General features: G+C 41.4%; 1 protein-coding gene across 1 annotated transcript; it reads left to right on the top strand.

The window, feature by feature from the left end:
* The first annotated feature begins 1,264 nt into the window (after positions 1-1,264).
* Positions 1,265-20,383, top strand: RLIM (ring finger protein, LIM domain interacting). The gene is made up of 4 exons (XM_032983402.2): positions 1,265-1,431; positions 11,962-12,150; positions 12,997-13,080; positions 13,933-20,383. Exons 2-4 carry the CDS (start codon positions 11,982-11,984, stop codon positions 15,465-15,467), a joined length of 1,788 nt encoding a protein of 595 aa, XP_032839293.1. The 5' UTR covers positions 1,265-1,431; positions 11,962-11,981; the 3' UTR covers positions 15,468-20,383.
* The last annotated feature ends 1,310 nt before the right edge of the window (positions 20,384-21,693 follow it).

Here is a 21,693-nt window from a genome sequence, read left to right as displayed (position 1 = left end):
ACAAGTTGGGCTTGTATCTTTCTACACATTTATGTTTCAACAGTCTTTAAATGCAACCCATACCTAAACACGACAGTAATCTCACTATTGTAATAAACTGCCAAAAGGAAAAACAAGGGTGTCTTGTAGGCTTCCTGAAACCATGTAAATCCTCAGAAATATGTTTTCTCTCCGTATACGGGATCTTGTGTGGAAATGAAAATTACTGCCTTGAAAGTCCTTTGCCAGGTAGATTTTTCAGGCATTAAAATAGGATCTTTCAAAACTCTGTGGGAATCCCTTCTGCTCTCTATGGCAGACAAGCATGCAGAGCCTTAACCTTTCCCTCTCCTTAAATGAGCACTGATACTCAGCATGGCACAAGTCCCCTTGCGTTCGAAACTGGGACTGTAGTTTTTTCTCTCCTGGTTCTCTGCTACTTCCCTTCAGCCACAGTTTTCTTCCCACGATCTCTTACTGATTCCCAATTTCAATTCTTTGTCAGAATACCATGAGGGAGATGGACTGACCCTGGAGGGAACACATCTGCCATTTACAGTTTTAACAGCGAGAGGGGAAGAACAGCAGAAAAACTTAAGAACAGGCCTTACAGAACATGAGAAGTCTAGTGTTCAATTAATTAAGGCTCATACTGGAAAATAGGAATATCTTAGCTGTTGTACAGCATGACTGTTGTCTGTAACACACAACACTGGGTTAGGCAGTAGAGAAAACCTGGAGTGAGAGGGGAAACCCTGCCATGGTTAGAGGGTGAGGTGAATATCCACACCAGCACTCACTGCTAATTGCCAGCTTGGCTGATTGGGAATGCCTGACCACTGTTGGGTTTGAGTGCTGGCACCTCTGCCCAGCACACACCACGACGTGACATGAAATGGCCCCCACACCGCCAGGCCTGACTCCTGCGGGGACGCCAACCCTACTGCTGCTGTGCCTTAATAGCCCCACGGGCGTGCACTGCTGAGGCCCCGGAACCCTCAGCATCGCCCCAGGGCAGCAGGAAGCTGTGGGCTGAGAAGTGGCCGCCGAGGGCCTCTACAACCACCCCGCCTCCATGCCACCCCGCCACAGCCCTCGGCCTTTGCCCCTCTTCAAAATGGCGGCGCCGGGGCCGCTCTACCCCCGCGGTCCTCCACGCTCCTCTCGTTGGGCCGCGCTCCCCCCGCCCCGCCGCCGTTACCCCGGCGGGGGAGGCGGCGCCTGCGCAGAGCCGCCTGCGCCTTCACTTCCGCTTGCCGGCGGCCGCTTCCGGGCCCCCGTTCCTTGGTAACAATGGAGCAGAAAATGGCCGCCTGAGGAGGGGAGGGAGGGCGACGCTGTGGCTGCGTGGGGACGGACGGAGCTGGGCGAGCCGGGACCGAGCCCGCTGAGGAGCGGGGAGAGCGGTGGACCGAGAGCTGGGGAGGCGGCGGCGGGCGGCGGCGGCGGGCGGTGAGTATCGAGGCCGGAGGCGGGCTCTCAAAATGGCCCGGAGAAGGGAGAGGCCCAGGCCCAGGGGAGGCGGCAGCGGCTGCGGCCCCCGCCCGGAGCCGGGGGCGGTCGGGAGCCGCGGGGGCCTTCTCTGCCCTTGCTCCGGGTCCTCGCTGTGCGGACTGCGGGGTCCCGGGCAGGGCAGGGCGGCTGCCTGGTCCGCGGGGCTCCGGAGGCCGAAACCGCCCCGCGGCAGAGGCGGAGCGGGCGGCCGTGATGGAGCCGGGGGCGGTGATGGCGGTCTGCGCGCGGGTGTGCCCGGGGCACTGCGGGGATCCCCGGCCCCTCTCTCCTCAGGATGGGTTGGGCTCTGTCACCTTAGGGACTTCTCCCCTTTCTCCCGGGGTGTATGGCAGGGCCTTTCAGTGGAGCGGGACGAACCTGCTCCTCCATTTGGAGCTGGGAGAGGGTTTGCGCTCCCCTCTCGGGGAGGGCTGCTGGGCCCCTCACCCTCTAGGTATCCGCTTGGGCTGGGGGAGGACTTGAAACTGGGCCCTTTTTGGAGGGGTGGAATGTGAGAAGGTAATTTATGGCCGGTATCTTGGGCCTTGCCATACCATAGTGCCTACTTAAGGAGTCTTGGCTCTTTGGGACCGTGCTTTCAGTCTGTTCTTCCTGTGAGTTGAGACGAGAAGCCCTGTTGTGGGAGACAAGCAAGAGGAATTCTTCGTATCTCGCCGTGTCTGTTGTAAGGATCTTGATCAGCTTGTGACCTGTTAAAACCCGTGATGTTTGCTTTTTGTATCCTATTAGTTTCTCTCTAGTTAATCATGTCATTTTTGCTCTGTCACCTTAGTTTCCTATGCAAGTTCTTCCCTTCCTTTTTAATACTCTTGTTGACGTTTAAGGTTTCTATTTACTGTGTTTCAGAACCATTGTCAAGTCCAGCTAGATGTGTGTATTGCTTTATCTTCAGTGATCTGCTTTAATGGACTAGCAATATCGGGTTGTATATAATAGTACATCTATAATGTAGTTAATTAAGGTTTGTTATGTGTCTTGATTTTAGTGTGTAGTAGAAGGAGCCTGACAGAAGGTTTCACAGCAAAAAAAAAACAGCTTTTTTTTTTTAATAGTAGTTTTATTTGTTTTACTATCTTTGAGGAAGATAGTCTTTATACAGAGAAGCTTGTAAACAAGAATTCAAATTTGATTGCATCAGATAACACCATCACACATCTGATTTATATTCCTTGTCTATATTGGCAGTACTGGTTAAGTTCAAGTTGAAATTTGTTGTCAAAGTGCTAAAGAAGCTCTGACACCAATTTGTGCCTGAATTTTAATTGCAGTGACTTGTCAAGTATTTTTTTAAAAAAAAAAAAGGAAAAAAAAAAACCCAAACCAAAACACAAACAGTTGGCTGCTTTTGGTACAGTTAATTATCTTAATTGAGAATCAGATGCTTAGTTTTGTTGTAGTGGTCAACTAGCAGTTAAACTGACTGTATTCCCTTTACAGGTTTACCATTTTGGAATTAAAAGAATTATAGCTTGGAATTATGTCTTGCCTGCTCCTGACAATGGAAAACACACCACACATTATAAAATTAAGGGCTTCTTGTTATGTTAGACCACTAAAGCATAACAACCACAGTGTTGTCATCATCAGCAGTTCTGACTACGTAATGTTTGTCACTGAAATAACCACACCAGCATTTTTCAGGCATGTAGTGGTTGTCATCTGTGTCATAATTATTTTCCATATTACTGAATTCATAGACGTGCCAAGGTGTACTGGAAAACAGTGTTAGAAGTGTCTGGTCTCTACTATGTGTGACTTCTTAAAAAAATTTTTTAATTTTTTTTTTTGTACTGATATTTTTAGGGGAATGGATAGTGTGATCCTTAAAGGAAGATGTTTTCAAATTCCTATATATCAATATATCTGCCTAGCTTGTTTCTTTATTCCCCTTCCCTATGGGAATGTATCAAAATAAATTCCTTGATCTTAGTAAAACACTTCTAGTTGCAGTGGAGGTGTTGCACTTTGTTATGGCTGTTTTAAAAAAAAATAATTTACAACTTCATATACTTGAGTCTAAAGATTTCATTTAAGTCCAATTTGATATAGTTTAAGATGTTATTAGACTGTTCTGTATTTTTTTTAGAGAACTAACTCAGTTTCCATGTACTAAAACATTTGAAACCGAGCAAGATTATTGGGTATTTATCTAAGTTTTTGTGACTTAATCGCAGTCTTGATGAAAATTTATCAACTCGAGCTTGCGAAAATTAACCTTGAAGGGATAAAATTAACGTCAGCATCTCTATCTTCAAGGTAGTTTCATGATGGTCTTGTGCATCTCAAAAACAATACTTCTGACAGCGTGACAGTGTAATAACTTAGTCAGGACCTTTGTGTGATGAGTAGGGGTAACCAGTAATGTCACAGAGACTCTGTTTTGCTTTTGCACAGGTTCCTGGCTGCAGTTAAGATCGTAAGAAACATATAAGCCTGCATCTCCTTCAGATTGTTCACATTTCTATTAATGAGATAGTTGTTAGTAACTTTTTGCTGATGAGCAGTGTTGAAGCTTAGCTTTTTACTCAAGGTGGTCTGTGGAGTTGTATGGTCTCACAAAACTGTCTGATGATAATTGAATATGTAGGAAAAGTCAGCGCACATTTTTTCTTTAGTAACTTAAAAACATTTTGCTTAGAGCACTCTTCATTTCAGTATGCAAGATGTATGTGCATGTAGTCTTGTTAAAATGCTTGAGCTTTCCCTCCTTGATATATCATCAGAAATGAAGTTCTAGTCTTACCGATATCTATTTACATTAAATAATTTTTACCTAACTTTATTTTCCACTTCTGTGTTTGCTGGGCACTAGACATCAACAGCAACAAAAATCCATGTATCAGAGTTCCTGTGTGGGTTGTGGTTGTAGTGATTGTCACTGTTTTATTGGTATTTGTCCCGATTTCAGTTGGAATAGAGCTAACTTCTATTTCTTCTTAATAGCTAGAATAGCGCTGTGTTTTGGATTCAGTATGGATTTGGTATGAGAAAAATTTTGATAATAGACTGATGTTTTTAGTTGTTGCTAAGAAATCAAGGACTTTTTAACTTGCCATGTCCTGCTAGTGTGCAGGTACACAAGAAGCTGGGAAGGAACAGAGCCAGAGCAACAGACCCAAACTGGCCAGTGGAATATTCCATATCAGACAGCGTCATGCTCAGTGTATAGATGAGGGTTGATCGGGAAGCTCGCTCTCTCATTCAGGATTGCAGTTTCAGGATTCTCTCTTCTCTGGGATTGCTGGCTGGGAACAGGCTGGGCATCAGTCAGCGGGTGGTGAGCAATAGCATTGTGCGCTACTCATTTGTATTTTCTATTCTTGTTATCATTATTATTTTAATTTTATTTCAGTTATTGAATTGTTTTAATCTCAGCCTATGAACCTCCTTACATTTAGCCCTCCAGTTCTCTCCCCCATTCCCCAGGGCAGGGGGGGGGTGAGTGAGTGGCTGCATGGTATTTAGCTGCCAAATAGATTTAAACCATGACAGCCTTTTACTTTCAGTAGTAGCTGTATTAGCAGCAGTTTTGTGGAGACAGTGAGATTCAGTAGTAAATTTAAAGATGAGTTTTTCTTTTTTAATTGAAATTCATCAAGTTTTGATTGGCTTAGTGATTTCCCTAACCAAAAGTTCTCTATCTTCAGAAATCAAAACCCTATATGATGGTCATCATGTAGTTATACCCATGTAAGTGGGTATGACTTTCTTGGATGTCAAGCCTGTTCATACTGCTGTCTTTCAGTCTCCACGCTGCTTACTTGCAGGCAGCATTACTTCTTCCTTTGAGCTTCAGAGTGGGTCTTCTGCTTGCTGACTGAGCCGGAAGCTCACTTCTGGGGAAAAAGAGCATAATTTCTTGAGACTCCAGTGCTGGAAGCTTGTTACACTTTGTATATGCTAATCTTTCTCTTCTGTGGTATCATCTGAATTTGAGGGCAAAAGGCAGTACTGTCTTATTTTTATTTTTAACTTGTATGTGAAAAGTGTTTTAGTAAGTGCAGATGATAAAATGTGAAGTTTTTGGCAGTTCTGACTGTATTTTCAGAGCTCTATCTTTGTTCCACATGCTCTCAGTATTCTGGAATTGCTAAGCTCTACCCCTTCATATGGAAGATAACATCGGAAAACTGCAATGAGTTTTGTTGCTTTTTTAACCAGATCTCTCGGAGTTGGGAATTTATACAGCAAGATGGCTACTCTGTCTTAGGTACTGTAGGACTGTTGGAGACTGCTGGGATTCTGCACCCGTATTTCTTCACTTCTTTCTGATTTCTCAGGAGTTGATAGTACATCTGAGAGCGTTTCTCTTCATCTCAACAGTTGGTTCTGTTGAAATGTTTTTTTTTTTTTTTTTTTTTTTATTCTGCTGAGTTTTCTGCATCTGTTCTGCAAAAGTATTCATCAGCTTTCTATTGTTTAAAACGTATGTTCAGAATGACATCTTGTTTTACAGCCTTTGCTTTGAAATACACTGGGGTAGTGAAATAGCTGAATTGATGTTAACACCGCTTGTTAAGCTGGCATTTAAATTTTACGGCAGTTTACTTCATAGAAGTCAAAATTTTTTTCCAACTTTCCAGAAGTGTTACATATTCCATGATGTTTTTTGAGGCAAAGAGGACACAGGGAGTTCTTGAGTGTTTAAAAGTTGTGGTTAGTAGAAATCTAGTAAAAGCATAGAACTCTTGTTCCAGCAGAACGTCAATAGAAAGTAAGACTAGCAGGGGGGGAAAAAAAAAATAGAAGATCCAAAATTCATGATGCAACTTTGAATGTTTGTTACTTGTTACCATTTCTAACATGTAGATGAGTGAATAATTGTACCTATGCTGTCAAAGCCTTTGGTGTAATCACAAAAGGAAACTTGTGCACCTGCACAAAAGGAAAAGAGAAAAATAAAGCAGACATGACATAATGAAGCTCCATGTATAATGCAAATAGCTGTTTCATTTCACTGTTTTCTGGTATCTTTTTCCATTGATGATAGGATTCACTGGCAGTGTTTGCTTCTGCTTTTGATCTTGCAGACTTAATGATGAAATATTTAAGATGAAAATGTAGTTTCTGTTATGTCTTACTTCCTGCTAGTTTTGAGTATTGAGAAATTGGGTACTGACTGGCATGGAAACTGTTTTTCAACTTGTAAATCTAATAGGAAAATCTTGTAGTTGGGAGGTGGGGTGGGTCAGATGGATACTGCACGTGAAGTTGGTTCTGTTTGTGCTTAAAGACCGTGGGGTAACAGAACTGCTTGTTCTAGCTGCTGTTCCTGTGTCATTTGAGAAATGGAATTGGAGAGACTGCTGGCTGGGGCTGGTCCTGCCAAACGGGATGGTATGTTAGAGCTGCTGAAGTCAGAGTTCATGGAAAGCACTTTGAACAGACAGCTGTGTTGTACTTTTGCTGTAGAGCTAAAATGTCTTTGAGGTATGTTCAGTGAAAGCACGAGAGGAAAAAAATAGTTAATCTTGTAACAACCCAAACCAGAAAATAAGTATTTCTGGCTTCCACTACTGAGTCACTTTTAGTCAAAGGGTTTGATAATTTCTGCAGACTGGAAGTAAGCAAGGTGCTCTACCAGTTGAAGTACCTAATTAAGATGAGGTTATGAATCATGAATGAGAAATTAGCCTTCTGCTGAGCACATCTATGAAACACTTGCTCATATTGCCATCATCTTTTTTGTTTATACAAAGGTATTAATTATGTTGCTGGGACGTGAGGTAATTCAGGAAACATTCGTAACATACAGGGCACTACAAATTCTCAGGTAATGCTAAAATACTGGTAACACCTAGATGGGGGGAATTTTAGAGCAAATTTTTGTTGCACCGCTAGCTCATGAGCATCTGAGTTGTTTCAGCAGTTTAATTCGGTGCCTTTCTCCTGTTAAAATTTGAGACCTGCCTCATAAATCAAATGAAGATTATAACTTTAAGGTATTGTTTTTTCATTAAACCTCACAAATGAGTGATTTTGAAATTTGCGAGATCTTCTAAGTTTTACCTAGTTTAATGAGGGTTCTAATGTTTTATGTAATTTTTTTTAAATTTAAAAAATGGTAAAGGTAGTGTTTTGGTATTCAGTAAAGATACCTAATGTCAGGAGATATTACACATTTTTGAAGGAGGAAGAGCTAGTGATTTATCACTGTGCCTTATGATCCATTAGTACTTTTTCTGGGAAGAAAATACTGTAACTGCTAAGCAAGATGGAGATACACACTGTTATTGTTGAAGGTAAATGGACAATGCCAAGTATTTTATCACTGCTTGCTGTTCCACTGGATTGTTTTTAAGCAGTAGTAAATTCCTGACTGATTGGATTTAGTTTACACACGACGCGGCATAAGGGAAAACGTAAAATGTGTCTTGTACTGTAAGAATGGTAACTTCGCATTATTGAAGGAATATCTAGTACTCTTAAATTGTTCCTATCCAAAAGAGCATGGTATTACTTCCTCTTGAGTAAAAGAATGTAACAAACAATACCTTTTGTGGGCTTAGTGTTTTCCTCCTGGAGTCAAGCAGCAGTGGAGAGACAGCTAGTCATTTGTGCTCTGAAATCTCCGAGATTGTTGAAGCATAACTGCAGGGAAGATACTTTGACTTGTGAAAGGATGGGAACACCAATTAACAATTCACTCTAATGTGTCTTGGTATTCAGCTGATGAAGAGTATATCCCTTAATTTTTTTTTCTTTTTTCTTCCTTTTTTTCCTTAAGGAAGAAAGTAATTTAATGTAGCTATGATTTTGCTGTTTGTTCAACGTTTAGGTGGTGTCCCCCCATCCTCACTGTTTTCCCGTGAAGAGATTTTCATTGCTGGGTGTCTCAGCTGAAGTTAGCAATAATCAGCAGATCCGAACTTCCTGCTTATAGATGTTCTCTTCCCCACCCTCAACTCAGAGCTCACAAGGAAGGACAGTAAAGAAGGAAGTTCTGAATCTTTTAACTTGGATGAGCACAAAGTCTTACTTTGAGTTGAACTAAACCACTGGAAAAAAGAAAACAGAGTTGAAGCGTACCTGCTTATTAGATAATCAAATGTTGGTTATTTTGTTGTAACTTAATAGTATACCTGTTGGTTTTCCCTCATCAGGTTTCCCTGTGTTACTGTAGTCAGTCTCCTTAAGCCAGCCTTAATTTTCTGCAGTGTGTGAGCTGAGAGTAGAATCCTGAATGAGGGACAGGTTTTCAGTTTGTTTCTGCAACATTTTCCATGCTGAAATAGGAGCAAAGTGACATAGTAACTGCCACTGTGGAAATCCTGTTGTACAGCCTGATGGGACCTATGGAGTCATGCTGAGGCAGTAGTAGCCTAAATATTCTAGTAAGTTCAGTCTGGTAATGTAGTGCTCTGCGGTGGTGTGGGAGGTGAAGCTGAAAATGGACAATATGGACAATGAGTTGGGTGGACAGTGAAGAGATGGAAAGTAATAGGAGCCTTGGGGTAGAAATCCTATTTTCCAATTACTGGTTATAATATCAGAGCTCTGGTTTGAGGAGTGTCATCCCATTCGCTGTCAACAGTAAGGTGGGGAGGATATGTTGATGTGTGTTTATGCATTTCTTTGCTATCTGTATTTCCATCAACATAATCATCCCATATAGATACATAGCATTTCTAGGACACTGAAGCTAAACAGAATGAAATTGGGGTATAGTGGGCCCACCTCTGAGGCTTTTTTTTTTTAGCAATAGCATCTTTTCGGTCTTGACCAATAGCTGATTTTGTAGTTTAGGAGGGAAAATATGAGATGATGGAGGAGAGAGGAGGAGCACACCTGGAAATAAGTAAGACTGACTTATTCTGAACATTTCCTGAAGCGTCATGTATCAAAGTGTACATCAGTCTGTTGGCAAAGAAGAGATCCACCCCCTACCTTCACTTGGTTTGACCCTTTTTTCCTGACCAAGAATGGTGCCCCTTCATCTTCTGAAATGGAATGGGCAGATGTCTTTGAATCAAATAGACATTATATAGCTAAGGTCCTTGCAAGCTCTGGAATTTGCAATTAAAAGGAAAATTTCAAAGCATAAGCAGGAAATAAGTGTCATGCTTTGTATGCATAGTGCAGTTTTCTTTTTAAAAAGCTCTTGTAAAATTAGTCTACTGCTTACAAATATGTTAATATTCCCATCTTTGTGAAGACATTCTATGTGTTTTAAAGCCAATAAATAGCAAGGTGGCAGTCATTTTGAGGAAAACATTTTACAAAACTTGATGCTGCTTCTGTCCCGTAGCATCTCATTGCATTTCTCTTATTTTTTTAATCTTATTGTCAACTTTGTTTTGTTGTTGCCTTAAAAAAAGGAACGCTGGTTAGAGTTTTGTGTATCCCCAGAGAACTAATGCATCTTTCTTTCAGGGTTTTGTTTTGGATGCAAGTCTCTTACCCAACTTGAGACTTAATTCAGATTTTTCTTTTAAAAGCAGCTGTCCTTGTGTTTCTGGTATCTTCTCTATAATGAATATGTCTTTAAGTGAAGTTACTTAGAGTCATAACTCTGCTACGGAAAGCTTATAAAAAGTTGTTTGAGTTTCAAGCAAACTATGTTCTCATTAGAAATATGTCTGAGATTTGAAGGGCATACAGATTTCATAACTGAGCCCAGTCAGAGTTGAACATACCTGCTGAAACCAAACATCAACTCTTCAGACAGGCCACACAGTCTTTAGATTGCACCAGAGATTTAGCAATGCACAGAAAGCTGAGAGGCTTCCATTTGAAATTGTAACCCTAGTGATTGCTGCTGCTTCTTCATAAAAAGGTGAAAAATAAGCCTAATTTCTTTGGTAAAATGGCAGAAGTTCACAGAACCAAACAATACCACTAGCCTTGTATGCTGTATTACTGAGTGGCCATAAGTCATTTGTGCCTTAATGTGACTAACTTAAAAAAAAAGCAGCCGTCCTGCTATATCCTACTGTGTCAGAATTCAAGACAAAGAAGATTGGAGTAGCTTATTTTATAATTTGCAGGTCTGCGATAATGGGATGTCCTATCCTGTGGAATTTTCTACCATTCCACACTGAGGTTGTCAGTGTGCTTTAATTTTCACAATAGCAGCTGAAAAAAACCTACCCTTGGAGACCATGCAGTGCTGCTCTTCTGTGGAGAAGCACTAATGTAAACTGTGGGCAGTCTTGACTTGACAGCTGTGCTGACAAACCAGAAAAAGATGCTTTTTGCACTAGACAGATGTCTAAGTGTTGGAAATTTTCCAGGGAGAAGCAGAAAAGCTTTATTCTTCCAGTATTTTCATGTCACATGAAGTATGGTTTAAATGAAAGGAATGTTTTCTGATGGGGGAATGTTATTGCAGAGCTTTTTAGCATGCAGAGGATTAGCTTGCTAATCACCTCTCTGAGTAACTAGATTCTACCAGTTGTACAGGAAAATTCTTGATGTTGTGAATAGTGAGGCATAGTGATTAAGGAAACTAGTTATTATTTTAACTTCATTTGATATATTTGCATGGCGCAACTAGTGCCAGAATGTCTCCAGCATTTGCATGTATTTTGTTATAATATTTCTCAAATACAGACATGGCATTCATCGATAATTTTATTTTGAGACACACATTGTCAAGAATCTCATCCAAATGAAAAGCAATACAAGGAGAATATTATATTTAAAAATATGCAATACGGAAGACAGCTCTTTACAGCAGAAGCTATACCTGGTATACACTGTGGAATTTTTGTCCTGGAAATTTTAGTCATCAGCATCAGTAATTCAGTAAATGCTGAAACTTGCAAGCAAATTCTTCTCTTGACATAAAACTACACAGTTGATTTTTACAAACTGTTTTTGAGGAAGTGAATAGCCTTTTTTTTTTTTTTTTTTTTGGCATACATAGTGTTCCATAGCATCTTCCATCTTCTATATTTGAATTCATCATAACCCTTTCGTTCTGTTAAAATTCACTTGGATGGTGAAGCGGGTGTTTCTTGTAGCATGCAGAAGGAAGTGATGAACATACAGTCCCATGTTCTTTTAGAGTTGGAGAGCATGATCAAGGATGGCTTATGTCTTGTACTACACTGTTGTACGGCACTGTAAGGCATTCTTTGTGAGGCAGTTGCAGTATTAAGAATATTTTATGCTAAAAAGCAGATGGTCATGGATGCCTAGTCAACTGTGTGAATGTAAAGATGGACTAAGGGTTAGGGCTGATGATATTCCACATATTCACACTTGCTGCTTTATTGAATAGTTGATAACGATGGGCATAGATTTTTTTTAACTTCTTGAAGAGGTTCATGCTTTGAGAACTATTTCAGTTTTGATCCCTGTGCCTGTGGTTATGCACCTCATCTTAACTGAAGCTTCATTAGCAGACTGTTTCCACCCCCCAATTTCAGGATAACAATGAAGAATGTAGGACAGGTTAAACATGCCTAAATTTCATTCCATATTTCACTACGCTGGATGAAGGGTTTGTTTTCTCCTTTTTAGGTACTCTTCCACTCTTCAAGATGGAAAGCTCAGATTCTAGTGATAAAGGAAATATTGATCAATCAGAAGCACAACGTCAGAGTCAGCTAGATCGGTTAGATCGAGAAGAAGCTTTCTATCAGTTTGTAAACAACCTGAGTGAAGAGGACTACAGGCTTATGCGAGACAATAATTTGCTGGGAACACCAGGTAGGTAATGCTTGTGTAGGTACATCTCAGTAGAATTGCTTGTAGGCGATTTGTGTCATTTTCTGTTCTCCTGAAACTGTTTCACCCATTTAGTTTGTGTGCTGCAGTTGTGTTCCATGGTAAGAATTAGCTTCTTGCTAATTTGTGCATACTCAAATTTGAGCGGTCACCTGACTAGTGGAGAGGTAGTTAGGATGATGTGGATTCATCAGATACAAAAGTCTAGTGTTTACACAACTTGGTGGGAATGCCCAGAGTTGACCCAGTTCCAGTAATGGACCCTGAGACATTTTTTGATCGAAAAATAATCTCCTTTAAGCGCTTATCTCTGAAAATTTTGTATTTGTAACTAGGATAAGTAATCTGGTGCAGGATTCTGCATGGGCATTTTTATGTCAGTTTTCAATTGACTTACTACTTTAAATGACTCTTTATAGGATGATAGCCAATTCAAACCAGTTCTGATTTAAAACATGACTTCAACCAATTGAAACCTTTTTTCGTGTTTGTGAAGGTGTTGTAAATATTTTACTCCAGACAGCCATTTAATTGGTACAGGATGATGAAAATTGCTGATGAGTGGTAGAGGTTGCAGAACCAGAAAGCACATCTGTCTCGAATAGGCTGAAACTCTTGGATCTTTCATCTTCAGCAAAACGTACTTGGGACAGTGGTGCTGAAGTGTCTGAACTTCCCCATAGCAACCTGTTTGGCGGTCTCATTATGGCAGGATTTAATTAGAAAAAAAGACAAGCAGTGGCTTGTACCTTCTTTAGAAGCTTTTGATAATGCTTGCCATACATATGATTTGGAAATATTTTTGGAAAATTTTGCTTATTTTCTAAGGTGAAATTACTGAAGAAGAGTTGCTGAGAAGGCTACACCAAGTTAAAGAAGGTCCGCCACAGCAAAACAGTGATGAGAATAGAGGTATATACAGTATTTGTGAAAACTCTTAACTTTAGCACCCCATACGGACCTTAACTTGAGTGCAGGAGTGGAACAAGTTAAGCCTAGGCAGGTGCAAGGTGAGCTTTGTTTCAGAACTAAATGAACGTTATGTCTGATATCTGCTGCAGAGGTCAGTTTGGAACAGATTTCACTCAACACATCTGTTACTTGCATCAAGATAAAGTTTCATTTAGGTCTGGGTTTGTTTGTTGTTTTTTTTTTTTTTTTTTTTTTCTTTAAGATTGCCTTCCTGTCTGCTCCCTTCTGGGATGCTTTTTGGCAGTCCCTCTTTTTTTTTTTATTCGCTATTCTTCCCTTCCAAAGGTGCTGTATTGCTTTCGTCATCACCCTTCTGTAGAGATTGGTGGAGTATGCTTGAAGTTTACCACTGAGGTTCATTCTTTAGTGAGATATATTTGCTATAAAGCTAATCTTTAAGTGAAGGGTCAGGACAAACTTAGTTCTCAATTTAGCAGTAGATAGATCACTTAATTGTTTGGAAAGGAAAACACAGAATATTGATGTGTTATGACACCTGAAATGTGACTTTCCATTTACTTATGATAAAGAGTATATGTTATTTTGATGATCTGTTTGCTATGTGATGGCTGCAGCCTATCTGTTCATATTAGAAAATGTCCACTCCTGCTCCCTTAAAAGAGCTTTGGTAGATAAGAATTGTGGTGGCTTCGTGTGAACCTACAATAGTATTTGACAGGATTAAGCACTTCTAAATTGTCACTAGTTAACTAAGCAATTGTGTTCTTGGAAAAGATCACTCCAAAATTAGCTCAGTACTCTAATTTTGGTAGTTCCCTGTCTTTTTCACAGGTGCAGAGTCTGCAGAAGATGTTTCAAATGGAGATTCTATAATAGACTGGCTTAATTCAGTCCGACAGACTGGAAATACAACACGAAGTGGGCAACGAGGAAACCAGTCTTGGAGAGCAGTGAGCCGGACTAACCCGAATAGTGGTGACTTCAGATTCAGTTTGGAAATAAATGTCAACCGTAATAATGGGAGCACAAATCCAGAAACTGAGAATGAGCCATCTGTAGAGCCTTCCACCGGGGAGGATTTGGAAAACAGCCAAAGTGACTCTGAAATTCCAAGGTCTGAATCACCATCTGTAAGGCAGCCCGGATCAGAAAGGAGCACTTCAGAGGAGCTAACAACTGAGGAAGCTTCCCCTCCTAGAGGGCAGAGGAGAGCGAGAAGTAGGAGTCCAGAACAGCGGAGAACGCGGGCTAGGACTGATAGAAGTAGGTCACCTATTAATCCAGTGAGTGAGACTCCTCGCAGGTCTCATCACAATACATCATCTCAGACACTTGACCACTCCTCGGTGAATGAAGCTGAGGGAAGCTCTAGAACTAGGCAGCATGTGACATTAAGGCAGCATACAGTGGGGACTGAGATGCCAAGTGAAAATGCAGTTCTGTTTTCAACCCCCGAAACAAGACCTGTGCCTCAAGCAGCGGGCTCTTCAGAAACTAACGGCACCAGTGAGTCCGCAGCACCTGGGCAGAGGCCTCCCACCATAGTGCTTGATCTTCAGGTCAGAAGAGTTCGTCCGGGAGAATATCGGCAAAGAGACAGCATAGCCAACAGAACTCGGTCCAGGTCCCAGACCCCTAACAACACCGTCACTTACGAAAGTGAACGGGGAGGGTTTAGGCGCACGTTTTCCCGTTCAGAACGGGCTGGAGTGAGAACTTACGTCAGTACCATTAGAATTCCTATCCGTAGGATCTTAAACACAGGCTTGAGTGAGACTACATCAGTTGCTATCCAGACTATGCTAAGGCAGATAATGACAGGCTTCGGAGAGCTGAGTTACTTTATGTATAGTGATAGCGATGCAGATCCTAGTGGCCCAACTCCAAATCAGAACATGGATGCTCCTGAGCCACAGAACGGAGCTGGTGGTACTTCAAGCAATGAAAGTGCAGATGTTAGCTCAGGGGAGGTGTATGAAGGCGGTAATGAAGGTGGCTCAACATCTGGTGCCAGACGGGAAGGTCGGAATACGAGGGGCTCGGTCACATTTGAAGAAAGCGGTTCTCTACCATTCCTTAGCCTAGCACAATTTTTCCTACTAAACGAAGATGACGATGACCAACCAAGAGGACTCACCAAAGAACAAATTGACAACCTAGCGATGAGGAATTTTGGTGAGAGCGATGCTCTGAAAACCTGTAGTGTGTGTATTACCGAGTACACGGAAGGCAACAAGCTCCGTAAATTGCCTTGTTCGCACGAGTATCATGTCCACTGCATTGATCGCTGGTTATCAGAAAATTCCACTTGTCCCATTTGTCGCAGAGCAGTCTTAGCTTCTGGTAACAGAGAGAGTGTTGTCTAAATGAGATCTGAATTTATGGCCGAGCAGCTAGTGTGATAGTGATGGGCAAAGAAGTCACTTCCTTTATGGCCACTTTTTGAGTGGTACCTCAATGTATAGTAATGACTTGGAGTGAATCTTCCCTCATGATACCATTTTCTCTCGATCTAAAACAGCAGAAGATTTCTTTAATTAGCGTTTTCAAGTTCTAGACAGTTTGGGTATTAAATTTCACTTGTCCAAAGACATCTACCCGCTTAAAAATATTTTTTTCTTTGTGAAGAGTATTAAGTTCTTTCCCCACCCAGGCCCTGCCATCCCAGTCCAATAAACATTTTGTCCTCAAGATTGTGCTTACGAGGAGTTCTTTGAGAAGTCGTCCCAGCTAAACGTACATGAGTTGTAGAGGAATTTTTGCAAGGAATCCAACTATCTGAAAAAATAATACGAACTGAATTGCACACTTGAACATAGTTTTAGTTTTCATACTGGGTTAATATTGGACATGGCTGTGTAAATAACACTAATGTTAGCCCTTTCCCCATCACTATGGCACGCTGTAGGATGAGCTGTTAGCTTAATTGGGATATTTATCTTGTTGTGGAAATATAAGAATTGCCTATGCTTGTTTAAATAAAAACAAAAAAATTCTGTTTTAAAATTGTAAAGCTTTTTTGTAGAAGCTCAGTACTTTTCCAATGCACTGTTGTACTAACGCATTAAGAATTAAAATTGTACCATGCTTAGAAATCAAGAATGCTTTTCATACAAAACCCACCACACAGAGAGCAAACGAAATACAAGAGAGCTGCTTTTGTAACTGTGTACCTGTCAAGAGCAGTGCATATCTGTACTATTTATGTGAACAGCTACTGTAATATAAAAACAGTTGAATTAGACATCTTAATTGCATTAAAAAAATGGAAAATAAATGTTATAATTGCAGTGTTTTGGCTTAGTAATGCCACCAAAAAAGACGATAAAAATTAGAAACTGTTCTAACGGCTGGTTATTTCTTGGTATGGTTGCTAATATGTAATAATACAAACCGGTCTGTACCAGTTCATTCAGTGAGGTTTCTGCCCAATTTTTCTATCAACTTTTGCTTTAAATTTTTGAGGCAAGTCTGTGTAACTATTCAGCAGACCAGTATTGGCAGTTTGTTTGTGTTTTTGTTGTTTTTTTTTTTTTTTTTTTTTTTTTAATTCCCCACCAGCTTTAACTATATTGGTAACCTCTGGATCTGTTGAGTGAACATGTTGGTATATTCATGTTGGTAGCCTGTGACTCAAATGCCACAGAAAAATAACTTGTATATTAACTGGAAAACAGATTATTCGTGTGTTAGGTTAAATTTTAAAATTATACTTGATTATGGGAATACACTTAAATGTGTAGCCGATTCTAAGAATAACATTTAAAAAACCTGACAAACCCTTTATACTCCTACTGGACAGATTAATTTACTTTTAAAATTAGGTGCATGGCATATTGAAATTGAGAATTGGAGAATGTACCTCAACTCTCATCAGTGTCAGGGGAAAACATCCTTCACCCTCAATAACCCATTCTTTGTTTTATTCTCTAATGATTTTTTTTATTTTTTTTTTCCTAGCTTATATGTGCAACAGGGGAAGCAATGTTTATTTCGACTCCAGGGCAGTAGTTATGAAGGGATATGAACTGCTCTTGGTGGCTATATGGGAAATGTTGCTTGTTCCTCAGATGACGAAACCGAAGCTGGCCTATCTCTTTCTCCTAATTAAAACACATTTTTGGTGTTTTATAGTGGTGGTTGCCTAAACAATAGTCTCTGCTCTAAGCCATTTTAACATCTCATCAGCTAGTTAAGGATTCCACAGTGTCCCAAAATTCCACATTTCTTCTACATGTGCGTTTTGCGGTGTGTGGTTCCGTGGGAAACCCCGACTGGCTGTTGAGCTTGCTTTCCTCCTGGTGGGACACGCCATCGTGGCAGAGGGGCGACGTGTGTTCTCTTTAGACAGAAGAATAAGTAAGCTAATGTTTTTAAATTTTGCCTTCTGACAGGCATCACTGCAAAATTGGAAGTTAGCTCTTAATTTCAGGTGCTGGACTCTATGCCAAAATTTCCTCAACAAAATAACACTTCTGAATTTCTTCCAGTAGCATTCACATAGCATATACATGCTATCGCATCGTGGTTTACGGTAGCTTCACTGACTTGCTGGAGTGTAGAATTAGAAGGAAAAAAAAACCCTCTCCATGTGAATACCATGTTAGATTTTGAAAGTCTGATGTACATCTCTGAGGACTAAGGCTGGTGATCAGAAAGAAAGGAGCCCACTAGTGCTAATTAATGTGAAGCACAGCTGTGGAACTGTCATTCAACGTAGCTTTCTTTTTAATGTTCTGAGTTTCCAGTAACTGTTCGCATTGCTAGAATCAACTTTACAGCTTTATAATAGTTTAATAGTGGCATGCCTTAACATTTTATCATTCTGTAACAATAGCGACTAATAAAATGTTGGAGGTTTCCCAGATGGTATCAAGAACAAATAATTTAACCTCAGTTCAGGAGACTTTGAATGTTCTCAGTATTTTATATGCCTTTTCCAACGCTAAAGGTGCCGGGGGTTCATTGTCTGATGTCTGGAGGAGTTGGCAGAAATTAAATTGCTGATACAGCAAAGACCTTTTTATGTAGCTGAGTCATCTGTCAGCCACTGTGGTAATTCAATTTCTGTTCTTTTAAAGTTAGATTGGAATTGGGAAAGGCCAATATTAACACTTCAGTTGCTAACAAAATATGAAAGACACTAATTAAGCAAGGTTCACAGTTAGAATAATTTACAGTTTATGAATCCTTTTGGTATTGAGCATTTGTACTTAGCACTTCCCTCAATTTACACTTTCTTGGGATTACAGGAGGGATGCGGCCACTGGACTGGTGCTTGTAGCCATATGAAGGGTTAAAATGGCCAGTTTTGTTATTTTCAGAGGCTTGATGGTGCAGAAATGATGAGTCTGAAGAGGCAGCCAGCCTTCCTGCAGCAGCTGCCTGGTTCACAGTGCCACCGTGTGGGAGCCTCTCGGCCGCCTTCAAAGCCGGGGTCACGGGCTCCTCGCTTGGAGCAGCATGGTTTCTTTTGCATTGAAGGCTGGTGCTTTATTTTATTTTTGAAGGAGGTTCCTTGTTATTGCCTGCCTCGGTAGTTATCACGGTGTTTTTTTCAAACTGCAAACCACCCAAGCTCCCCCTGTGAATATCTGTCTGGTGTGTGAGCTTAATTCCTTTTTGACAGGACAGACCTGTACCCACAGGACCTCTCCACACAGCAATTAAAGCAGTCACGAGGCCAAAACCTAGAAGAACGCACAGTATTTTTTACTTAAAAGTGTGTTTGATAGTTTAACTCCGATTGTGAACCAACACAGAGTTCTGGGTGCTTGCATTTTTTTTTTTCCTTTTTTAATTGGGATTTATCTGTTAAAAGACTGTGAAGAGTTATTCCTGGAGTTTGTTAGATTTCCCTTTCACGTGCACTTTTTTATTTCTTTGAACGAGTTGGGTTTTTTGCAAAGAACTTGTAGGCAGTTAATTGACTTGGTTTTAAAATGATTTGATTAGTTTAGGTACTGCATGCCTAGAAATTACTCAATAAAAGTTTAAAGGCATTTTGTAAGAAGTATGGATGTGCAGGCACAGCAGCTGCACTGACATGATACTGTACCGGTTTTGAAGGAGCCATAATTGTCCATTGTGTCAACTTGCAAGCGAATGGGTTTCCCACCAAAGTTGGCACAATGGACCATAATGACTGTCATTCCGGTTTCCTGTCACTTGTCTGGATTATGCAAATGTGGAGAGTCCAAAGGACTGTTTCCCTGGTATATCTGCAGTCGATGTTTATCTAGACATGGTTGCCTACCCAGCGAGGAGGTTCCCAGTGGTCTCACAATAATGAGGGTCTAGTGGGAAGATGAGCAAAGCCGCCCATCGGTCTCTTGACTTTTAGCAGTGCGATGGGGGGGTTTCCGAATCTCCCAGCGTGATCATCACCGTCACACCTCAGTACAAAGCTTCACCCTGTCGGCTTAGCTGCAGCCTTAGCTTTAATTTGGGATCCTTTTCATTAATGTGTACATTCGTGTTAACTGTCCGATGTCTCGGTTTTCTCACCGGTCATCCTTGCTCCTACCGCGGGGGCTCGCGTGGCTTGAGTAAGGGTACGTAAGCGAGCGTGGGGCTGAGGCAGTCCGCAGCCGCGATGGAAATGTCTGCCTGCTCCTCTGCCTGCTCCCAGGAGGAGGTGCCTTGGATGAGGGTTGGCTTGGAGCCACGGTAACAGAGTTTCTAACGAATTCAGAAATATTTCCAACCCTTACATACACTAGGTTTTTTGTTTGCTTATCCTTGACTAGGGAGGGAAGAAGGAGGGTGAAGAGGGAATCAATGGTAACTTACCCAAAGTACATATAAGTTGTGTTGTGTTAAAAAAAAAAAGAAGTTTGAACCTGTTATACCAGGGCTTCCCAACCTCTTTTTGATATGAGGTATCTCTTTTTTTTTTTCTTCTTATTCTTATGGGGAAACATACCATTGAATTTGTTTTGATTGTTTTATCTGGTTTTGCTCCCTTAAGCTAAAATACCCGAGACCCCTTCCTGAATTTCACTATCTGCTAGAAAGGCTGCTGGTTGGGAAGCCCTGACTTCAACTGAGAATGTAACAGTTTTCTTTTTTTTTCTCTTTTTTTTTTTTTTTTTTTTTTTTTTTTTTTTGTACAGTGCTTTACATCTGTTTATACGGGACTTGTTTAATACAAAATGGTACTCTGAGGTCATTGGACAACAGTTTGACCAGATTTGATAGCTAACATTTAGGAGGAGTTTGTTCCCTATGTAAGATGTCATAATGCAAATTTAAATAGACTCAATAAAATGCATGAAGTGTTCATTTTGTGCTTGATCATCACTCCTTGGGTTTATTCTTCTTACGGTGGGAATGCGCTGGATTAAACGACGGTGGATGTGGTAGGAATTTATTTCCTCTGTACGCCTTTTCCCTTGAGGCCGGGCAGAAAGGAAAGAGTCGGAATGGTACAGGGTTCTCAGAAGAATTTATTGCTCCTTAGTACATAAAACTGAAGCAATAAATCTCATGATGTCCCAGACTTCTGTAAATCTGTCAGTGGATAATGTGGGGTACCAAAGCGGTGTCTGCAAGTTGGCTTTCGAGTAGTAGCTGTGACTTTTACGAGTGCCCGTCAGTACCAGGGCCCGGTGGTCGGGGCCAGCAGGGCTGAGTCTCCCTGGAAATACACTTGGCGGTGTTCAGTGGCTTTTTGAGAAGCTCTCCCGTACGGCTGAAAGCTTCATCCTAAAATTAGTAGCTGATGTACGTGCAGATGCTTACCTGAGTGGGAAGGAAATTCTTTAGGGCGTGGGAAGCTGTCTTTATTGTCAGCACTTCCCTCACCTCAACTCCATTCCTCGAGTAGGAAGTGGGGGAGCCGCTCCCCGAGAGCGGCTGACACCGCAACAAAAGAAGGGGCAGGGAGGTGATCTATAGCTTGAAAACACGCAGCGCCCGGTGTTTCGGGTGCCGCGGCAGTGGGTAGCGGTTTCACAGCTGGGCTGGTGCTCGACAGCACGGAGAGTGATGCTCCTGTTCGGGGAGGAGGAAAGCCGTGGGCTTCTCCAGGGATGCGCCGAGTCGGGATTCTGCTCCCGCTTCCCTCTGTGGGGAGAGCTCTTGGATAAGGGTGGGTTTTGTGCGCCCGTCCCACGTGCTTTGTCTCGATCTCCCGTGGTCCGTCTCGCTCTGCAAGTGTACGGTTCAATCTGGAAGCGTCTTTAACAGAGGCGTTAATTTTTATTTCAGTGACTTCGTTCACGAAGTGGTTCCCACACTCTCGGTACCGGGAGCTCTTCGCCAGGTCGCCAGCCCCGCGTCTCCGCCAGGCAGTCCTTCGGTTTGGGTAGCCCTTTATTTCTTCCTTAAAAACTGTCGATCAACCCCCAAATTGCTTAAAGAGTCCAAACCAACCTTGGAGCACGTGCGCGGCTGACTTCATCCCTATGTTTGTTTTCTTTAATATATTAGAGATCTTTGTTCTGGCCTGTAAAACTTTATATAACCTTGTTCCTCCCTCTCGATACTTAAACCCTGAAACCTCTCACGTTGTCCTACTCCTCTCTTCAAGGGTGTATTTCCATGGCAGATCCAGACCTTCACAGGGGAATGTGTTTGGCCGTTTTGCTG

This window comes from Tyto alba, unplaced genomic scaffold (genome assembly GCF_018691265.1).
Source record: "Tyto alba isolate M040663 unplaced genomic scaffold, T.alba_DEE_v4.0 Super-Scaffold_5, whole genome shotgun sequence".
In the NCBI taxonomy this organism is placed as follows: domain Eukaryota; kingdom Metazoa; phylum Chordata; class Aves; order Strigiformes; family Tytonidae; genus Tyto; species Tyto alba.
The sequence above is the reverse complement of the archived record's forward strand: the minus strand, read 5'-3'. Positions and strand labels throughout refer to the sequence as shown.